General features: G+C 34.7%; 1 protein-coding gene across 1 annotated transcript in view; it reads right to left on the bottom strand.

The window, feature by feature from the left end:
• Prp6 (pre-mRNA processing factor 6) overlaps positions 1–21,934 on the bottom strand; it is an 87,618-nt gene that overhangs the window by 39,526 nt on the left and 26,158 nt on the right. The window contains exons 9-12 of the mRNA XM_090388869.1: positions 16,915–17,009; positions 10,674–10,738; positions 5,425–5,552; positions 4,747–4,872 (exon numbers count right to left, since the gene is read on the bottom strand). Of these exons, the coding sequence (XP_090244995.1) occupies positions 4,747–4,872; positions 5,425–5,552; positions 10,674–10,738; positions 16,915–17,009 (414 nt within the window). The remainder of the gene's footprint in view (positions 1–4,746; positions 4,873–5,424; positions 5,553–10,673; positions 10,739–16,914; positions 17,010–21,934) is intronic.

Consider the following 21,934-nt stretch of genomic DNA (forward strand, 5'->3'; position numbering starts at 1 on the left):
ACGTCACTGAATTATCCGACACTTCAGACCCAGTTCCACCAGAAAAGCACATGACAATTGCAAGCTTGACAGAAGGTCTCAGCTCAATTGAAAAGGACTTAAAAATTTTAGAAAACATAGACTCCAACGAAGAACGCGTTATAGCTACAAAGCAAGGAATAAAAAATTATTAGCTTGCTACGAAGAAATTGTGTGTGAAAAAAAAGAAGGCACTGTGTCGTCAGACGAATTTGTTAGATTTTATGATCGACATCGAAATAACTTTTTTACGTAACTCATTTATTTTTTTAATTCTTAATTTGTATTAATATGTATAAATAACTGCAATTTTATTAAATATTTTTCTTTTAAACTAGTGCTTTTGTTAGTCCTTGGTCCCAATTAAACAAAATTTATATGTATTTATATGCAAAGTTGTACCCCAACTTACGCGATTTTCGTCGGACCCACCTATCGTGTAACTTCGGGGTATTACTGTAGTTGGTTTCTTCATTCTTCCTGCTGGTGTCAAATTGTCCCCTGAAGACTTCATCCATTGGTTCCATTCATGTCTCATGTCAGCTTTGAAGGGTTTGTTAATGCTGACATCAAGTGGTTGGAGCTGGGATGTCAAAGTATGACGGCAAGTTTTGTTTTTTGCTCTGCAGCAATCTTCTTTGTGTTTTTTGTTATGTGTGCCCTGAACTGATCAAGCACCAATAGGGCAGGTTTGCATAAGAGCCCACCTGGTCTCCTGCTCCAAACTTTCTCAAACCAGATCTTCATCCCATCCTGCTCCAAACTTTCTCAAACCAGATCTTCATCCCATCCTGATCCATCCAACCCTTGTCACGAACGTGGACAATCACTCCTCGAGGAATGTCTTCTTTTGGCATTGTTTTGCGTTTGAAAATCAGCATAGGAGGCAGCTTGGTTCCGTTGGCACAACAAGCTAGAACAACTATATAATGGCTCTTTTCATGTCCACTTGTCTTCACAGTTACAGTTTTGACCCCCTTCTTATCAACAGTTCTGTTACTTGGGACATCAAATTGAAGGGGGGACTTTGTCCATATTTGCAATCTGTCCCAACTCAAACTGATGTGTCTTCCGACATTGAATGAGAAAACGATGAAATTCAAGGACCTTCTGTTCATAGCTTTCAGGCAAGTCTAGTGCGTGTACGCATGCTTAGTCCATTCCGTTTCATGAACCTGAAGCACCAATTGTGTCCTCCTTTGAAATCAGTAATTTCTTTTTCATCAGCACTTCTTGCCTCATGCTGAACCATCCAAATTTGTGGACACAGGAATTCCAATTGCCCTTTGCTCCTCAATCTATATCTTCAATTCCCTCTCTAAATTAGGCCATTTTGCCGACTTGCCTCTCACGGCCTTCTTCTGCCGTGGCGTTTTCAGTAGGGTTTCTTCTTCCAGTAGCCAGTCTCGGATTGTTTTCTCAGTTGGAGGAGGACCAAACTTACGTTCAGCAGCACGATTTCCATTCACTTTTGCAAACTGGATCACTTTTAACTTGAATTCAGCACTGTACGAAAATCTTTTCTGAGCCATTTCTGGGCAGAACGTGGCAAAACGTAACCTAATATACCGGTAACAAGTGTGAAACAATGAGTGCAAAGACAACAAGCGCGATAAAGTGGGAAATGCAAGTAAAAAAAATCTACAACCACTGTATAAGAAGCACCCAGTTTTTAGACCCCAAATTTTTCGAAAAAAGGTGCGTCTTACACATGGGGAAATACGGTAATTGAACATGACAAATCAATTTCACAAGATAATTTTTAATTTTCTTATGAATCTGCAAGAGCTTCTTGTTATATGTTTCTTGGACATTTCTTCTGTCTGTATTTTTTACATAAGTAGAAAGAAACATAACAGAAGAACTTAACTCACAGGAAAAAATGGAAATCAACAACAGAAAACAAATGAGTCGCTGTTGGAATCTTTTGATGAAGAGAAAAATGGATACTGGTAAACTGTATTTTCAAAAGCGGGAGGAAGGGAGGGAGAGGGAGAGGGAGAGGGGGAGAGAGAGAGAGAGAGAGAGAGAGAGAGAGAGAGAGAGAGAGAGAGAACAAAACATTTAAAACTTCTCTCTCTCTCTCTCTTCCCCCCACCACATATTTTAGAATGTTTTTTGATAAGGTCAACTATACTTTTATTGTTTCCAATGCAACTAAATGCCTTACTTATTGGAAATAAGTAAAAAATTTACTTACTTCCAATGAAGTTCAATTATTAATTGAAGGACAGATGAAACTTCAGAAAATCAATACTGAACAGGTGCAAACATTCATATGTAAACATAAAACATGAGGCAAGTAATAAGACATTATTTCTTCAAAATCAAATATTAACAAAGTCAACTTTGTTTTCATAGTAGCCAAGAGAGAGAGAGAGAGAGAGAAAGAGATCAAGTGATATTTGATCACCCTTTTCAAGCAGGAACAAGAAACTAATACATTCATCACGATCCCCAGCTAAGATCGCCCCACTTTCTAAATTGAAAGGCAGAAATTAAACATAATAGCAGAACACAATCTACATTATCAAATGGAAATTCAGAGTAGAAAACAAACAGATGAGTCACTTGTTAGAATTTTTTTCCAAAGAGAAATGGATATTTGAAAACTGTCCCCAGAAGACAAAGCACCAAAACAGAAAGTTTATCAAAAACAAACTGACAAACCAGCACAAATCCAGTTGTTTGTTGTGGAAGTGGGTAGTCTGAATAAATTCATGGAAGAACTAGACAAATTCTTGAAGGAATGGACAGGTGAGGGGATAGTGTGGTTTTTTTTTTTTTGGCTGATGCTCTTATAAGCTTAATTTTTTTAAATCCTCATACTCATCTATACTCCATGACTCTTTAGTTGTGTTAGCCTGTTCTAATCTCCCTCTGGCTGGATCCAGAAGAGTCAGGAATAAAGGTATGCATTTCTTTGTATCCATTTCTTCTAATTTTCCCCACACCCGGAAACAATCTGCCACTATGTTTTACCTTCAGACAAGCTATATGGAATTCCCCTGAGTTCTTGTTTGGTCAGCTCATCTCAACACTGCCTACTCACCAAAATTCAGCTTACTTCAAAGTCAATGACTAAGGTCAAACCATTCAAAATTAAATATAGTATTAAGGTTGTCTTCTACAAGGAAAAATCATTTGTTTCAAAACAAGGTTCTAGCACTAAAGTTGGTGATTTTATGAACTATATTATTCACAAGCAAGATCTTCAAATTTAATTCTGTAAGGGCACCGAAAACAAAATATTTTTGATCACATCATAATTATATTCCTTAGGAATATAAGCAATGAATGAGAGAAATCTTATCAAACTTACAAAACAGAATATACAGTAGGCCCTCGATTTAATGGACTAATTGGGGGAAGGGATGTCTGCTATTGCCGAAAGTCCGTTAAATCAAAGGTATTTTAAAAACATATATTAATAACGAACTTACAATGTACAGGATGTATTAAAATGTTATTATAACGTATAAGTATGAATAAAATATTATTATAATAATATTTTATATTAAGTAATTTATACACGTGACTAAAACATCCGTTAAAAATATAAAAATAAATTTACGTCAGGAACCAAACTTTATTTTAATTAAATACATCAAAAACTATACAATGTAACTAATGGAGTGTTTCCACCACTTTTTTTTTTTTTTCTTAAAGCTCACACAAAGTTGTTTTCAATGTGAACATTAGTTTTTTCATTCAAATCCATTTTAGAGGGAAAAAAAATATTTTAAAATTCTTAAACTCCACTGAAAGATCACAATTTTCAGAGTCAGAAACAAACTTTCATATGGAAGGAGAGGTGTTAATTCCTTGCTGGTAGAGGGTTCTGTTTCAAGGTCCAGTTCATGAAGTGGTCTTGAAGAAATCATCAAGCTTCAGTTGCTTTACACCTTGGTGATGCATCCTTATTACTGTAGATCGAAATTCTATAAAATGTTCATAATAAGGAAGCACATCAGGATTCAATATAATCCATGATGTCATCCACATGTTGTCTTATAACAGACAATTTAGGATGAGGTGCAATTGATTCTTCGTCTTTGTCATCATCATCATCATCATCATCCTCTTGTTCTCCACAAAGAACATTTTCTGCAATCTCTACCTCAGAAAAAATTTGATAGCCCAGATCACTTTCATCATTTTTGAGCCACTGTTCCACATCATTCTCAGTTGCATTTTGTTGCCAGCTCTAAAAAGAGTGTCCTGAAAATTAGGTAGGCTTAAGCCAATGCAAGCCATCAGCATTTGCACAAAATAAAACTGAAATTTGCTCCTTTTTAGCTTACAACCAGGAGTGCTTGTTTCATGCTTGTAAGCCTGGGTATTTTCAGGAACAGCACGATAAAAAAGCCCAGTCTCATCAACATTATAAAGCTGTGATAAAATGAAGCCTGCATTTTTAATGAGGTCATTTAGATATTTTCTGAAAGCCTCAACTTGTTCTTCATCTGCATCTAAAGATTCAGCACAGGTTCTTTTATTAACAATGCCGTGGTACTTTCGAAAATGCCACAGCCATCCATTACTCTCCTGAAATTTTAGGTTCACGCTATTTGTGAATACAAAAAACAGGTTCTAAATTTTTCCTTTAGGAGAGAAATTTTTTGTCCATTAAATCGAGGGCCTACTGTATTAGCTATATGGCTTAGCTAGTAAAGGATAAATAAGGAAATTTAATATTATGGAGTACTACTCAAAATTATTACCTACTTTTCTATATACACGTCTCTTAGACTTTGTATCCATTTCTAAGTCGGCTCCTTTTATCCATATACGAACTGAAGTGGGAATATGTCGAACTGCTAGAGCTATAACTGCTTTGGCTAAGTCAGTAGGCTGCAATAAAAAAAAAAATTTAAAAAAAACGAAAAAAAAACACAACAACATTAAAATAAGATATGAAAACTAATAGACAATTTTTTTTAAAAAAATATAGAATTCCAATTAATCTTGGCTGTTATTTTGTTATTTGGTTTTTAGGAGCATTAGCAACTAAGGCCATATTGCTCCGGAAATATGCGGCGGTCATTCCCTGATCTTTCCACATCCTCCGTATTTGGTGGTCACGGGCTCAAACCCCGGTCTAATCAAGAAGCATGTGCTTCACACTGCTGCTCCTGCCCACCTGGCTACGGAGGTGCCTAATCTTGGCTGTAAAGTATACTATAAATTACTGAATATAAACTTAATTTTAATGCAAAAATTGCTTTCAGTGTTTAACATAGTACTCCTTTGTGATAGTAATTATAAGTTTCAAACCTTTGTGCAGGATATGAAAATCCTCTAAAATGAGTTTAAGCGTATGTAAAACAATCACTGTTCTAATTAATATAATTATCCAAAACAGATATAATTAATAATAAATATACTGAATTATTAGATAAATACCTGTAATCGTGCAGCTTCTAGCCATACATCCTCAGATTTAGGGCACATCTCAGAGCCTTTAGAAATTAAATTTCTTGCAGTTTGAAGTTTGCCAGTAACTTCTTCTAGGCGAGCAGATGCAATCCATGCTGAAGGATATGATACACTGTAATTACTATAAAGTAACATAGATTTTTTTTTTAATTACTTTACAAAACAGTTAATTTGTATTGGAAGAAATTGCATACAAATATAGAGAAAAAGGCACACCTTTAGAATTTCAAAACTACTTGGTATAATTTTTTCCTACCTGTCACACTCCTTGTTTTATCCTCCCTACTGATGAGTGTGGTCTACATAATTATTATTATTATTTTTTTTAATGAAAACCCCAAATACGAGAGGTAGTACTTAGCATCGTGCATTGGTTGGAGGTTGAGAAGAAAAAAGAAGATATTTGTTGACATTAGACTTGAACTTCTGTAGACTGTAATTTTCAGGAAATACGTATGAAGGAAGGTTGTTCCAGAAAACGGCAGTTGAATGAATAAACGAGAAAGATGAAAAGTTGGTTCTATGAGTTTGAAGTTGGACAGTAAATGGATGTTGGCTAGTGGTGGCATGTGTTCGGACTGTTCTGAAAGAGATAGCAGGAATTATAGAAGCCAATTGGGAAGAACAGTGCCCATGGAAATAACTGTAGAAAAGGCATTCAACAGAAAGAGTACATCTATGAGACAGAGAGTGGAGAGACTCTGTTAGAGATGAGTTATTAATCAACCTAACTGCCCTCTTCTGAATGGAATCTAGAAGCCCGAGAGAGAGGTTTTGGAGGCACTGCCCCAGACGTGGGAGCAATATTCCATGGTAGGGCAGATTTGTGATTTTTACAGAGTGAAATATATAGAAGAGGAAAATAGTGGGGAAAAGAACTGAACCTTGTGGGACACCAGCATTAGTGAAGAAGTTAAAAGACAGAGAGCCATCTACCATCACCCCTCAGTGAGCGATCAAAAAGAAAACTGGATAACCAAGCATTTCCGGAACTATGTTGATATAAAATATTTTTATTGTCTACATATGAGGAACTCATTCCTGAAGTTATGCTGTGTATTTTTGAGACACCCTGTATATTGCCATGGCATGTACTTTATGTTAGAAACAGAGAACACTACTATATTATTGTCTTGTCGGGTAATTCTGATGGATGACAATTGAAAATGACACCAGAATTATGCGATATATGGCAATATAATTATGTATATATTTTGTGTAATATAATATTGACTAATATAATTTTGTGTAATATAATATTATTTTTTCCTCTTCTTTTCTCTTTTCTTTCTTCTTTCTCACTTTTTAGAGCTTACTTCTCTTATCTCCACAACCCTTATTTACTTATTTCTCTTATCTCTACAACTTTATTTATTTACTTATTATACTACTATGGTCATTGGGTCCTTTCAGACTATCAGTTGCTTTTGTCCACAATTAATTCCTTTTTCATACTTTTTTCTTCTCCCATTAATCTTTACTATATACATAGTATTATTTTGTTAAATATATGTATTAGTTTATGGAGGAAGAGTATCGTAAAAGGCATACCTAGATAAATCTATGGAGAACGCATAAGTAAAGTATGTTACATAGACACAAAGGATAATATACAAAAATTATCACTGTATACCTACAATTTGGATTAATTCTTCCAGAGGAAAAACAATAATAAGGGGTTTTCTGTTTCTGTAATGATCAATATGTACTGTGGCAAAATCAATTTTGAGGTTATATAACAAATAATAGAATTTAAGATTATACAAAATATAATAGAAATTAAGAAATTTCAAATTAATATAATGCATGGTACACACTGTTCATCATTGACCTGAAAAGACAACAGAGGATATAAAGTTAAAAACTAAAGCAAAATAAAGCATGTGCTATAAGTAGACTTACCATGTCCAAGCAAAAGAAGTACGTGTGGACCCTATTGTACACGAAAAAGAAAGAGTTGTGTATAATGTGTAGCCCTCTAGTGAGAACAGAAAAGTGGCAACCTCTTTGTGCTGGACATGGTGAAATGTGTGTTAATCTGCATGAAATTAGCCAATGAATAATATATTAAGTTCAAGAATAATGAAACTTGGCAACAGCAAGGTGGTTTAAATGGCTAATGGAGTAGGGTTGACAGTACCTGAACTCCACGAAGGCGAAGATATAGTAGTATGCTTGGAAGTAGTTTCTCCTACATTCTTGGATTGCCCCCCCCCCTGATAATTTCAGAGAAATAAGAATAAAGAGTATAGGATAGTTGAAATTTTGATGCAAGATATAAGGTAAAGCTTGGGTAAACCCGGGATCACAAGTCTTATATCTTGCGTCAAACTTTCAACTATCCTATACACTACATTCTTATTTCTCCAAAATTATTAGGGCTCTCTGAGGACGTAGGAGAAACTACTTCTAAGCATACTACATCTTCACCTTCATGGAGTTCAAGTACTGTCATTCCTACTCCATTAGCCATTTACACCACCTCATTATCGCCAAGTTTCATTATGCTTGAACTTAACATGTAACTTATTGGCTAATTTCATGGACATTAACACACGTTTTACCATGTCCAGCACAAAGAGGTTGCCACTTTCCTGTTCTCACTAGAGGGCTACACATTATACACAACTTCATTTCTTTTTTGGCTACAGTAAGGTCTGCACATGCTTCTTTTGCTTGGACATGGTAAGTCTTCTTATGCTACATGCTATATTTTTGTTTTAGTTTTTAACTTTTTATATTCTTTGTTCTCTGCCAGGTCAATGATGAACAGTGTGTTCCATGCATTATACTAATTTGAAATTTCTTAATTATACTTTATATAGATATTAAATATCTATTATACTTTATATAATCTTAAATTCTATTATTTGTTATATAACCTCAAAATTAATTTTGCCATAGCACATATTGATCATTACAGAAACAGAGAACCCCTTATCATTGTTTTTCCTTTCAGTTTGGGTGGTTGACTCTGGAAGAAGTAACCCAAATTATAGGTATACAGTGATAAAAAAAAAAAAAAAAAAAGTAAAGTGCAGCCATTATCAACCCACTGCAGGATGGAAGCCTCCTCAACAATTCATGCTGAAGGAAATAGACCATAATCTGCCACGCTGGTCCAGTGCGGGTTGGCAGTTCGACCGTATTCAGCAGTCAGGGGCTTGAACCCCGGTCTACTCAAAGAGCGCGTGCTACTGCACTCATGCTCCTGACCACTCGGCTACGGAGGCCTTTGTATCTATGTAACATACTTTACTTACGTATTCTCCATAGATTTCTCTAGGTATGCCTTTCATGATACTCTTCCCCATAAACTAATACATGTATTTAACGAAATGATACTATATATATATATATATATATATATATAGTAAAGATTAATGGGAGAAGAAAAAGTATGAAACAGGAATTAATTATGGACATGATAAGTCCTCTTTTCTATGGACATGGTAAGCTTGCTTATACCATATGCTTTATTTTCTTTAGTTTTTAACTTTATATCTTTTGTTCTATTGGATCAACGATCATCAAAGTGTACTATGCATTATATAAATTCAAAATTTCTTAATTTCTATCTATAATTTTATAGAATCCTAAATTCTATTATTTGCTACATAACCTCAAAATTGATTTTGCCATAGTGCATATTGATCATTACAGAAACAAAGAATCCCTTATCGTTGTTTTCCTTTCAATTTGGTTGACCCTGGAAGAATTCAAACAAATTGTAGGGAACTAGCGATGTTTTTGTATATCATTCTTTGCCTATGCATTCTCCATAGATTTATCTAGGTATGTCTTTAACAATACTGCATATATACAAACGGGTTTCAAAAAGTTTGTGCCCTAACCTAGATAAAACATCAGTAGGAAGATGCCATTTTTAATATAAGTTGTCTACATATTCAATAACTAACACGTGAAATTTCATTCCCATAGGTGATTGTACACCAGAGGTGGAGCTAGGAATCTGAGGAAGGACACTATGGTTGACAAAATGGAGTATTGAGCAGTGATCAAGTTCCTGCATTTGCAGGGCAAGAAAGCTCAGGAAATTGACAAAGAAATGAAAGCTGTGTATGGGCAATTGTTCATCCTGTGATACTGTAAAAAAGTGGAGTTCCAGTGCAGTTGTACAAGTGTCTTTGATGAGCCAAGTGAAGGAAGGCCATCAACATCCACACACAGCGAGACAGTTGCAAAGGTTGAGCAGCTGGTGCTGAGTGATAGACGTGTGACATTTCATTTCATTGCAAATGCAGTGGGAATTAGTTATGGGTCTGGCCACAGCATTTTACATGACCATCTACACATGTCTAAGGTCTGAAGAGGCATCAGCAGTTCCAAGACTGCTGATACCGCTGCAAAAGCAACGTTGAATGCAATGTTCTTGCCAACTGTTGGGTTTGTGTAATGCAGATGTTGAGAATTTTTTTGATCAGTTGGTGACAAATAACGAATGCTGGGTGTATCAGCATGATCTGGAGACTAAAGACATGTCAAAGTAGTGGAAGCACACCTCCTCCCAAAGAGGCAAAGACCACTTAATCTGCGAAGAAGTTGTCTGTGTTTTGGGACAGAAAAGGTGTTATCCTGACAGATTACTTACCTCATGGTTCCACATTTACCAGAGAATACTACAGAAATCTTTTGAAAAAGTTATGCGATGCTTTGAAGGTGAAAAAGGCTTGGAATGTTAACCAAAGGTGTCTGTCTTCTGTCAGCAAGCCATTGCCCCTACCAACTTTGTTGCCCAGTGTGGCTTTGAACTACTGCAGCACCTACCCTATTCTCCTGACCTAGCACCATCAGACATCATCTTGTTTCTAGAAATGAAGAAACCGTTGCATGGACGCCGCTTTGATTTGTCTCAGGAAGTCATCAATGAAGTAGAATCATGGTTTCAGGCAAAAAGTGCAGACTTCTATGATCAAGGCATTAAACAACTGATCCATACATGGGAGAAATGTGTTACTATACATGGAAAGTACATAGAAAAGGATTAAAGTTCCTGTGAAGTTTCACCTTTCTAGGGGTATTATTTCTAGGTAAGGGTATGAACTTTTTGATACCCCCTCATATATATTACATTATGGACATAGTGTATATATTGCCACTGCAATGGCACTAGCCCATAAATTCCATATATTAATGATTACCAGCATACTATATACCTCCTAATATATATATATACCACTTCATCCTCCTCTTACCTGGTGGATGGTTTGGATTTGTCTCCCTTACTGATTTCAGGAGTAGTCTAGCTTTCTTGATATCACTGTAAAAATATCAGATATAACATTAATAGTATTACGTTAAATTTTAGAGAATACAATACATACTAGTTCTAAACAGCTTCCTCATCCCATAAATAATTGGTTTGGTAATCTGATAAATTATGAACAAAAAAACAATTACTTAAAATTATTTAATTTAGAGAAAGGCTTTGCAAAGTACTATACATACAACCATAAATGAATGCCATAAAAAGATCTTGCAGTGTGCCAGTCATGTGGTGTTTCCACTAACTTGCGTAAAGAATAACTGTATACAGTAATACCCCAACTTACGCTACCCCGACTTACGCGAACTCAGAGTTACGCGGTTCTTGATTTTTTCGTTTGGCAACGCTGCCGCCCACTATCTTCAAGGTCGTTTTTCATATGTTATCGATATCCGGTGCGACGGCGGAGATTGAGAGCGAAAGATGAACAAAATTCAACTTTGCTGCTTTTATGTTTTATATATCAGTGAAGGGGAAACACATTTCACCATAATAACGTAAAAACCAACACAATTCCAGCTATCGGTATAATCGCAAATGCAATTAGATCGAGTTTACTACCAGTTTATAACAGATTCCACTAGCAGAAACGCAACTGGATTTTTATTGTTTTATGGTAGTAACCCCTAGAAATGTGAGGTGTTAATAGCGTATCTCTGCCTTTATGGTGTTGTTTATCCAGTTGCTACATGCGCGCAGCTTTGTTTATGCGTATCAAGCGTGCTCCTCGTTTTGTAATTGTGCTTTATTCCCTAAAAATTAGTAAAATTAAAAGGTGTGAAAAGGAAGCGTCCTGGTGAAGACACTGCAGATTCAGAGAGAAAAAGGAAAGCAATTATCGATAAACAGAGGCGGACTGGATCAAAAATTCTTACCCAGGAAAATTTATAGTGGCCTCACACTATGGTTTATGGCCAAAATCACACTGGCCCACCGGGGTTTCCCCGGTAAGGCTTATGGCCAGTCCGCCTCTGTCGATAGAGAAAAACATATGAAATTGTGAAACGCTTTGAGCGAAATGAAAGACCATGTGATATTGCACGTGCTACAGGCCTAAATGAAGCAACGGCGAAAAGCACATGACAATTGCAAACTTGACAGGTTGAAAATTGAAAAGGGCTTAAAAATTTTAGAAAACAGACTCCAACGAAGAACGCGTTATAGCTACAAAGCAAGGAATAAAAAAATTATTAGCTTGCTACGAAGAAATTCTGCGTGAAAAAAAGGAACGCGCTGTGTCGTCAGACGAATTTGTTAGATTTTATGAAGCCATCGACATCGAAATAACTTCTTTACGTAAGTCATTTGTTTTTTTAATACATATTTTGTATTAATATGTATAAAGAACTGCAATTTTATTAATATTTTCTTCTAAACTAGTGTTTTTGTTAGTCCTTGGTCCCAATTAAGCAAAATTTATATGTATTTATATGCAAAGTTGTACCCCGACTTACGCGAATTCGACTTACGCGATTTTCGTCGGACCCACCTATCGCGTAACTTCGGGGTATTACTGTACTACAAAATTCAACCCGAGGAAGAATACGAACTGACCATTTCGTTCTTACACATTGATTACACAATGATGCTAAACTTATACATATTAATTCCCGTGGATACTTATTAATTACAATAGCATCATAAAGGAAAGATGCAACAGTTTTGCCTGTCAGCATTTTTTATATGATTTTTTTTTTTTTTTTTTTTTTTTTTTTTAATAAGATAGTAATGCACTCTAGCAGGAAAGTTCTGTGAGGAAGCTGGAATACACTACTGAGCAGCATGCTTTTATGCAAAGAGGTTTCATGAAATTGGAAATTTTGTTACGGTGAAACATGAGTTTTTAAGAGGGATTTAGTTGCAGAAAGGGTCTAGAAAGATAAACAATTTCAAGATTATTAAATAAGTTTGAACTGTACTTCGGTGATAGACAATATGAATACACACCTACACACATGCAAAATACTGAATGTGTATATGGAGTAATTACTTTTAGTCTTGTATCTGGATGCTTGTGATTATTCCTGTGGGATTCCAAAACAACAATGTCTATAGGAATAATGCACACACTGTTGAAAAATTAAAAGGCTGCAGTTATGGTAAACTTCAATATATATATATATATATATCTGTATATGACCTCGGATGCACAGGAATCACATACTGAATATGTTTTTGTTTGAATAATAAACTTATAGTTTGTCAAATACGGAGGATGCGGAAAGGTCAGGGAATGACCACCGCATATCCCGGAGCAATATGGCCTTAGTTGCTAATGCTCCTAAAAACCAAATAACAAACAAACAAAAGTATATAAGGTTGTTAAAATTAAAGTATTCCTATGTAGAGGACTCTGGAGCGAGTTCTAAGACTCGTACTGAAGAGAAATTTGGACAACAAGTACAATAAAGAATGCGCTCGCAATTTATTGGAAAAAAAATTAATTACAAAATATGTCACTGTATGATGTGTAACTATCTTAGTTACAATTATGTAAATAACTTACGTTATTTGCATAATCATAAGTTATTGCCACAGTGCCACTACTCAGCTCTATTACTACTTTACTGTATAAAAGCAAAGCAGTCTCTTCAAAATCATACAGTAGATGTTTGCCTTCACTACAGCAGCAATGCCAACAACACTGCAGGAAAAGGTGCTATTAGTGACACTGTACTATCAGAACAGCAACAATGCAGCTGTGGCTATCAGAGAATTTCGGCATTAGAAGCGCATAAGGCCCACGTGGACCTATGACTGTTTGTGCTGTCCGCAAAATGATGCAAAATTTGAAGCGACAGGACATTTTGGTGTTCAACCAGGTAGAGGTCGAAAACGAGTGGATTCCTCTCGTGCTGAAGATGTGGCTATGGCTGTCATAGATTTATCAAGTCAATCTCCATGTGGTAACACAAGTGTGCCAGCTGTTTCTCATGAAGTGGACATGCCATATTCCACTGTAAGGCTAGTAATACATCAGGTGTTGCGGTACTATCCTTACAAGATGCACATACTACAGCAGCTAAACCATGGTGATGCAGATATTCATTTCATATACACACTTCAGTTTCTGGTGCGAATGAGAGTATCACTTGGCCATGAAACATCCTTTGGCGTGATCAAGCCCACTTCTGCTTAAGTGGACAAGTGAATACTCACAACTGTTGCATTTGGGTAACAGAAAACCCTCGAGTTATTCAAGAGGTCCCGTTGCATTCTCCAAAAGCAACAGTGTGGTGTGGATTTACGGCCACATTCATGATTGGGCCATATTTTTTTGAACTGGACAGCAATATTATGAAATGTTGCCAAATTTCACAATACCAGAGCTGCAACAACGTGGGTGCCTTCGGGATACCATATTCATGCAAAATGGAGCACCACTCCACATTCACCATTGTGTCTAAAGATTGCTAAGGCAACACTTTACAGACAAATGGGTCATCAGCTGTTGCTTCCAGACATCTTGGCCACCCCGATCACCGGACCTCACCCCATGCGACTTCTGGTTATGGGGTTTTTTGAAGAACCAGGTGTATCGGGAAGGAGGTTAAACTCTAGCAGATCTGAAGGACAGTATTAGACGTCATGTGCTAGCTATTCCAGTTTACATGTTACATTCTGCTGTAGAAAATGCTGTTCTTCGAATGGAAACTGTTGTTGATCAAAATGGAGGATACATTGAACAATTATAGCGCTGTTCAAGTGATTTGTATTGCCACAGTGCCATATAGTGACAAATTTTGTAACTAATTTTTTTTTTTGCAATAAATGGTGAGTGCATTCTTTATTGTACCTGTTGTCCAAATTTTTCTTCAGTACGAGCCTTAGAACTCGCTCCAGAGCCCTCTACATAGGGATACTTTAATTTTAACAAGCCTGTATATATATATCTTTTCTTGATGTCCTGCATACTTATTTCTGGCAAAACTCCCCATCAATAAATGGCCTACTTATTTTACCAATCAAAAATGCCATTTCATAACTAAATTTGTTGGCACTATTCAATTTCTGAAGTATATTTTGCAAAAAATATCAGCACAGCAAAAGAAGAATGTTTCACATATCTTCTATATATTTGTTAATTAGTTCTTAAAGTGCCAATAATATGAGAAATGACTATCTTTTATATATGTAGTCTATGCTAAATAAGAGAATGTTTCTAGAGAGTGTCAAAAAAAAAAAAAAAAATCTACCAGTGGACAATGTATAACATTAACATCACTTAAATATTGAAATCCTGCACATTGATTGTAAGTAAAGGCTGATAAAATGAAATTTTAGTATGAATAAAGCAATAAAAATTAAAATTACCTTTTCTTTGTCCATTTACACTAGTGATCAAATAGGCAGACTCAACAGAATCTCATCAAAATGTATACCAGCATAATCACAACACACCAAATTGAGACATTTTGTGGAGGCAGCATAGGCCAGTTTTTATGCCCACTTTAAAAACGACAATATTATCCATGAGTTGAACTAAAAATTACTAAAAACAGTATTAGTACTTTTAGATTGACTTGCAGATAATGATGTCATTTCTGAAGTGACAATAAGCCCCAAGCCTACCAGAGGGGAAAAAAGTGTCTCCAAAGCAGCAGGACAGAAAAATAGGACACAGAGAAGTGCTTATTATATATATTTATAAAAGTATTTTTCTTTTATGCAACTTTATTTGTGTTCTAAAGTTCTTAAAAGACCATGATTTTAAATACATTGCTTTTGCTGAGCTGATAAACAAAGAATGAAAACAGAAAGCAGCAGCTCAGCAAAAACAATGTAAAAATCTTCAATTGTAAGTTTGAATGGAATCTATGTAATGCTGCATAATGGATCTTGAAAGTGACATTAAGAAAACAATAAATTAAAAATAAAATGATTTTGTATATTTCTTTCTTGTGTTAGACAAGTTCAATGATATTTCATCAACAGCACAACTTTTTATTTTTATTCAGGGAGTTTTAGAAAATTTTAAATAAGAGAATTATTAAGAACACGTTCCCTGATGGAGAAAAAAAGAGGTCTAATGTATTTGAAGCAGTGCTACAAAAATACAGCAGCAAAAATTTAGATTTTAAAAACTGGAAAGTGTAACCACAGATGATGCTCTATTATGGTGAGAGAGAAGAAAAAATGGTTTCCTTGCACATTTATTGCACAATTTTCTTGATGATACCAAGTGTATCATCAAGCCATTGATAAAATACAATATGTTATGCAGCAACAGAAACAGTAAATTTTATAAAATTAAGAGGGCTTAAAGGTAGTATACCATTACAAAATATACTGGTTGAAGCAAGGTTCCTGAATCTACTGGATAAAGTTATAATATTTTTGCATGGGGGGAATGCGATCTAAGTTTTTCAGCTGACATTATTAATTTATTGAATGATCTGAATACAAAATTACAAGGAAAGGGCCAACTAGTATGTCAGCTAGCAAATTATGTAATTGCATTTAACTTTTTAAATTTCAAATCCAGAAAACTAATTCTGTTTATTTCCTAAGCTGTACAATTTTTTTTTTTAAAAACATGAACCAGTGAAGTATAGAAAGTCAATAGATCATTTTCTAGTCATCTACATCAAAATTATTAGCTGCTATAGACCTAAGAAGTAACATGGCTGTGTTTTCTGATCCCCTCTTAGTATCAATGAACCAAACTGAATTAAACATGCAGTTAAAATAACTGATACTAAAGTTTGGATTTGCTTTAATCAAATTTTAAAACAGAAGAATTACTATAACTTTATAGAGAACTCCTGCATGACTCTTATCCACTTTGGATAATATGTTTTTTATATGAATATGTTTGACAGCATGTGTGTATTCAAGAGAATGGATTCTAAGTCTTGAATCTGAATAAAAATAAATCCATAAAACTAGCAATGTCATCGATGCCAAATATTGAGCAACTCATATCTGGGATTTAGTGCCACCTTTCACATTGGCTAAGGATGCCAACATTAGTTCTGAAGTAAGTTTAAAAAAATTTTCTTCTTTTTCTTTTTGACTGCCTTCCTCAAAATGCTAATGGCTCTTGGCAATTATAATATTTTTACATTGCGCAAGATGACCAAAACAGCTTGTGTAACACTGATAAACCTTTGTGGGTAGCATAGTAGCTATCTTTTATATAGCTTTCTTAAAATATAAAGTAGTTTTACCTGATATCAGCTCCATGTGTAGGAATCATTGACTGCAGATCTGTCAGATAACCTTTAGGATCCACAACAGTCTGACCACTTACTGAATCTGAAACCTAAAAAAAAAAAAATAAATGAAAACTGAAAAATAAAAAATTATATGTGAACTAAAACAAATGTAATGATGGATGTCAATTAACAATTTTAATACTAAAAGCTATCAAATGGTGACCTTATGCCACCCTACCATTCCACAAACACCAACTGGCCTTCCCGATATTAATTTTTGTCAAGCAAACTTCCTAAAGCTGGATACAACAAAATCTTGAACATCCCAAATGAAAAGATATGTGGGGAAAAACAAACCCAGTGATGTAGAACTGAAGATCTTTTATATGAAAACAATACTGTTGGCTCTGAATAACAACAAAAAGCAATTTATTATTATAGTATGTGAAATATCTGAATTTTTTTTTATTAGAATTTATTTCTAGATCATATAAATGCATAAAACAAAAAAATAAATAAATAAAATAATAATAACTGATACTGTTTAGAGTTCCTGCATAATATTATTAGCATAGCTGGCACATAAAATAAAATCAGTATAACAGTTGACACTGTGGCCAGAGAACTGAATATCAGTCATGACATTAGTGAATATGGTAAAAATTAAATGAAGGAATCAATCAAACACTAGTGCCAACAGCAACCAAAAAACTGTTATGAGCAGGTATTAAAATTCTAGTGCAGAGATAAGTCCTTAAACTGTGTATTGGAGATATTTAATTTTTTTTTTTTTTTTTTTTTGTTTAAAAATGAAGTACCAGTTATCGGTATGGTTTAAAATAACCAAATTAAAAAATATGCTATATATAATGAAAAGAATTAATTTTAAAAGTTCTATCAACCACTCAAAACCATAAAAAGACAGCATTTTCTTGATGCATGTTATACGTAAAGAATGTATCACACAATAAATACTGGTACATTGTGGTAGTAGCAGTAGCAGAAACAGTATGCTCTTTACACCACAGGGAGTGCCACATTATAACAACCGGCCTGACTGTGCTATTATTATTATTATATTATTATTAGCTATGTATTTTCATGGTGATCTCAAAATTCATGGTGATCTTATATCAACAGAAAATACTATGTATTTTCTGTTGATATAAGATCACCATGAATTTTGAGTAATTTGCTGTTGATAAAGAAAACTCTAGCTCTATGTACATATGCTCAAAACTGAATTAATATGGTGCAACACCAAAAACTGGCAATTGTGGAACCTACAGAATGACAGTCATTTAGATTTTTATCACTTTTTGATAATAAATGTAACCAAGCACAGATAAATTGAGAATATATTAGCAGTTCAGCCATCTAGTTTTTGCCAATTTCTCTATAATGATTAGCTTATTTTTTTATTGACTAATTATTTATCTTTTTATCTCTTTGGGCTATGGTTTCAATTTGAAAACAAGAAACTCTGGCATGATGAAGTTACTGAAGTAATTATCTACAAAATTGCTTTGGTAACATTCCATAAAAAAATAAATAAAACAGCAAAGAGAAAAATAAATAAATGGAAGTTCAAATACTGCATAGAATATTTTATCAATGGCTCAAGATGGCATGTAGAGAGAAATAAAAGTAATGACTTTCAGATTCCCTCCTCCCACAACTGACAAGAAACACTTCTTTATAATAATGAAAAAATAAATCAATTACTCCAGAGAAGAACACATCATTATACATCTAATTCACAGTTGTGTATGTAGTTTGCATGTTTTTTTCAGAAATTAACTGTTTGTGAATATGTTCATAAAGTATATTGTACACAAACTTACAGTTAACAGTTACTGTCAGTGCTATACTATTAATCATCCTTCAGCCTGTCCAACATTCATGATGCCTTTGTTCTTGTCTTTCACTGGTCTTTAATTATGATTAATAGGAAAGGCAGAATTTGTTAATTACCGACTGGAGAGGATGTTGCTTTTGGCTCATATTTCTAGACTTCTGTCGGTAATGCAAAAACTCTAGGACAACCACAAATGGTTAGAGGAGCTGCTATCATCCTTAGGTTGCATTTTTTACACTCATTAGAAATGGAAAAACCTGTGGAACAAGCTCTGCTTTATGGCTAACTGAACAATCATGGCACTCTTTTTCCAAGCATTTATGCAGTCATTACCTTGTTACTTTTATCTTTTACCTGTCCAGCAAAATGACTTAAATTTAAAAATTAAAATATCTAGTAAAGTGATGTCAATGTGAATCTTAGTTTTTCTTCCTTATTGGTTTGACTTGAACCTATATCATTAATTGTTTTGTCATTGAATATATTTGGCTATAAAATAAACATGCTTTTTAAGTCTAATTAATGTAATTACGTAAAACGAGAATTTAAAATTAGTAGCATCTCTTGCATCCAATTATTGAAGCATGTTGGCTTCATTTTTCATAGTAGCATTCTCTAATTGCTATGCTGCCTTCATGTGTTACTGCAGTGTCTAGCTGCCATACAATTGTTGAAGCACACTGGGTTTCAGTCAGCTCTCAGTGACAAGCCATTGCAATAGTGAAGATCACACACAACTATGGGGCATGATAAACAGCACTGAGAGAGAACAATATCTAAAAGCTCCAGAGTGGATATTTTAAAGTGTTTTCAATATAAAAAAAATGGATTTTTCATAGGTGTATTCATAATATATTGCAAACAAAGGTGGCATCAAAAATGAATAATTCTGAATTATTTCTTGCTAATTTTAAGGTTATAAAATGGATCACTTTTTGATGAGAAAACATCTTTATCGGCACATACTAAATTACAGAATGGTAACACAGTGGTAGCGTCACCATCCTCCCCACACCGGGTGGAAAAGGCCCAGGGTTCGAATCCCGTTGATGATGCAAGGAACTTTAATGGATTTATTTCACTCAGTGGCTGAGTTAGTCGGTCTCAGGCATAGATAGCAAGGCTTTTCCCACGGAAACTGAGGTTTTTCATCCAGCAAAACAGACAAATCAACCATAGAACACATGCAATTTACAGACATAAGACACACAGCACGGCAGATGAATTTACTTATCCGGGTGGCAATGAACTAATGCTATTACACTAGAAACCACTTAGTTTTTATCTAAATCCTTAAAACTAGTAAAGATGTATCATATCGTGACAGCATCCCATAGAAAAGCATAGGGAACAATGTTTTGTTCAATACACCTCCATTAATTTCAGTTATTTCTTTACAGAGACTGTCAGATTACCAATTTGTCACAAAAATGCGATGCAGAAATGGTGCAAATTAAGTCACTTCCTAAATGATGCTAAGGTTGTCACTAATGTTAATTCATGATGTGAAAACATCTTTGGTGGCACTTACTAAATTTCAGTCCGACAGTCAATGTTCAGCCCATTGGCAAAAATATGAAATAAAAATGACGCAAATTATGTCACTTCCTAAATGACACTAATGCAGTCACTAAAGCTGATTCGGTTGGTCCACTACATATTACAGAGTAACTAGCAGGGGTGGGTAGAAAAGATTACATTGTTATTTCGGACTGAAGTAAAACTAATGAACAATGTAAGTTGAACGAACATTAATATGTTCATTCAATATTTTATTACATTATTACATTACATGATACTCACACCAGCTACTTCCTAAACGATGTAAATGTTTGTTTAGGAAGTAAATGACACTAACTCAGTCACTAACATTGATTCAGTAGAGTAAGTAGCAGGCATGAGCATAAAACTTTATACATCATTCATAACTTTAGTACGATTTTAAAACAGTTCTGATTTTCGTCAAAGATGTTTTCACATAAAACATCTCTGATAAAAATCAGAACCGTTTTAAAATTGTACTGAAGTTATGAATGATGTAATATTTATGCTCATGCCATGAAAAAAATTAATGCACCAGTTGGAGGGTTAAATTATGTATATAGCTGCTTAAATACAGGGTGTCCACAAACCTCCTTTACAAAACTAAAACATTATTGTGTAAATAGGGTACATGATAGAAAACTGAAACAAATTCCAGGTGATAGAGGATATCTTCAAGGTTTTATTCACCAACCCAAAAATGTGCATGCTGTAGAAGATGGCAGCAAAATTACAAAACTGTAATCATGCCAGAATTTACCAACAAAATTCCATCCTCTTGATTTTGTCACTGATTGACAGCAAAATACAAGCTGTAACATGTATGGTTCCATCCTCAGATGGCCACATAACACATTATACACTTTGATTTTGACATATTAAGCTCGTGACCAGCATGTTGCCAGATTTCCTCAAGCTTTGTGTAAAACTTCCTCAAACAAGCTTCAATGCACCCTCACCATTCAGCCATCACCTCGACTAGAATGAATGCGCGCGCGCACACACACACACACACACACACACACACACAGTCATCCTTTATGCATTTTTTGTACCATTGTAGGTCTACATGGTGGTTTCTTTTTAAACTGTGTTCAAAATTTAGACATAACAGTGGTAGCAGACTGCAGCTCATTGACTCAAAGCATACACTACACCTTCTCAGGGTTAGTAAATTTCACCATGATTATGGTTTTGTGATTCTGGTGCCATCTGCAGGATGCACATTTTTCAGTTGATGAATAACTTATATATCCTCCATCACTTGGAAGTGGCTTCATATTTGTATCATGTACCCTATTCATACAATAAAGTTTTAGTTTTGTAAAGGTTTTTGGACATTGTATATTCATAGCAGAAGCTGTATAGGTTCAGAAATAAATTGAGTAAACTGCCAACTTCACTTTGCATCCAGCAAACTTTCTATTGTAAGCTAATAGAACAATGGCATTTATTTACGACAGTTTAGTTTGCTGACTGCCAAATATAGAATGCACAGTGGAAAAGCAAGATGCCAAACGAATTTTTTCAAATTGTTAATTTAAAAGAATTAATTCACCAACCAATAATGATACTTGAGAACAAGTCTTGCACCAAGGTGAAATCAATCAGTTTCACGGAAAAAAATCTGGT

Source organism: Mastigoproctus giganteus, chromosome 14 (assembly GCF_048544385.1).
Source record: "Mastigoproctus giganteus isolate SK-2022 chromosome 14, ASM4854438v1, whole genome shotgun sequence".
NCBI lineage: Eukaryota > Metazoa > Arthropoda > Arachnida > Uropygi > Thelyphonidae > Mastigoproctus > Mastigoproctus giganteus.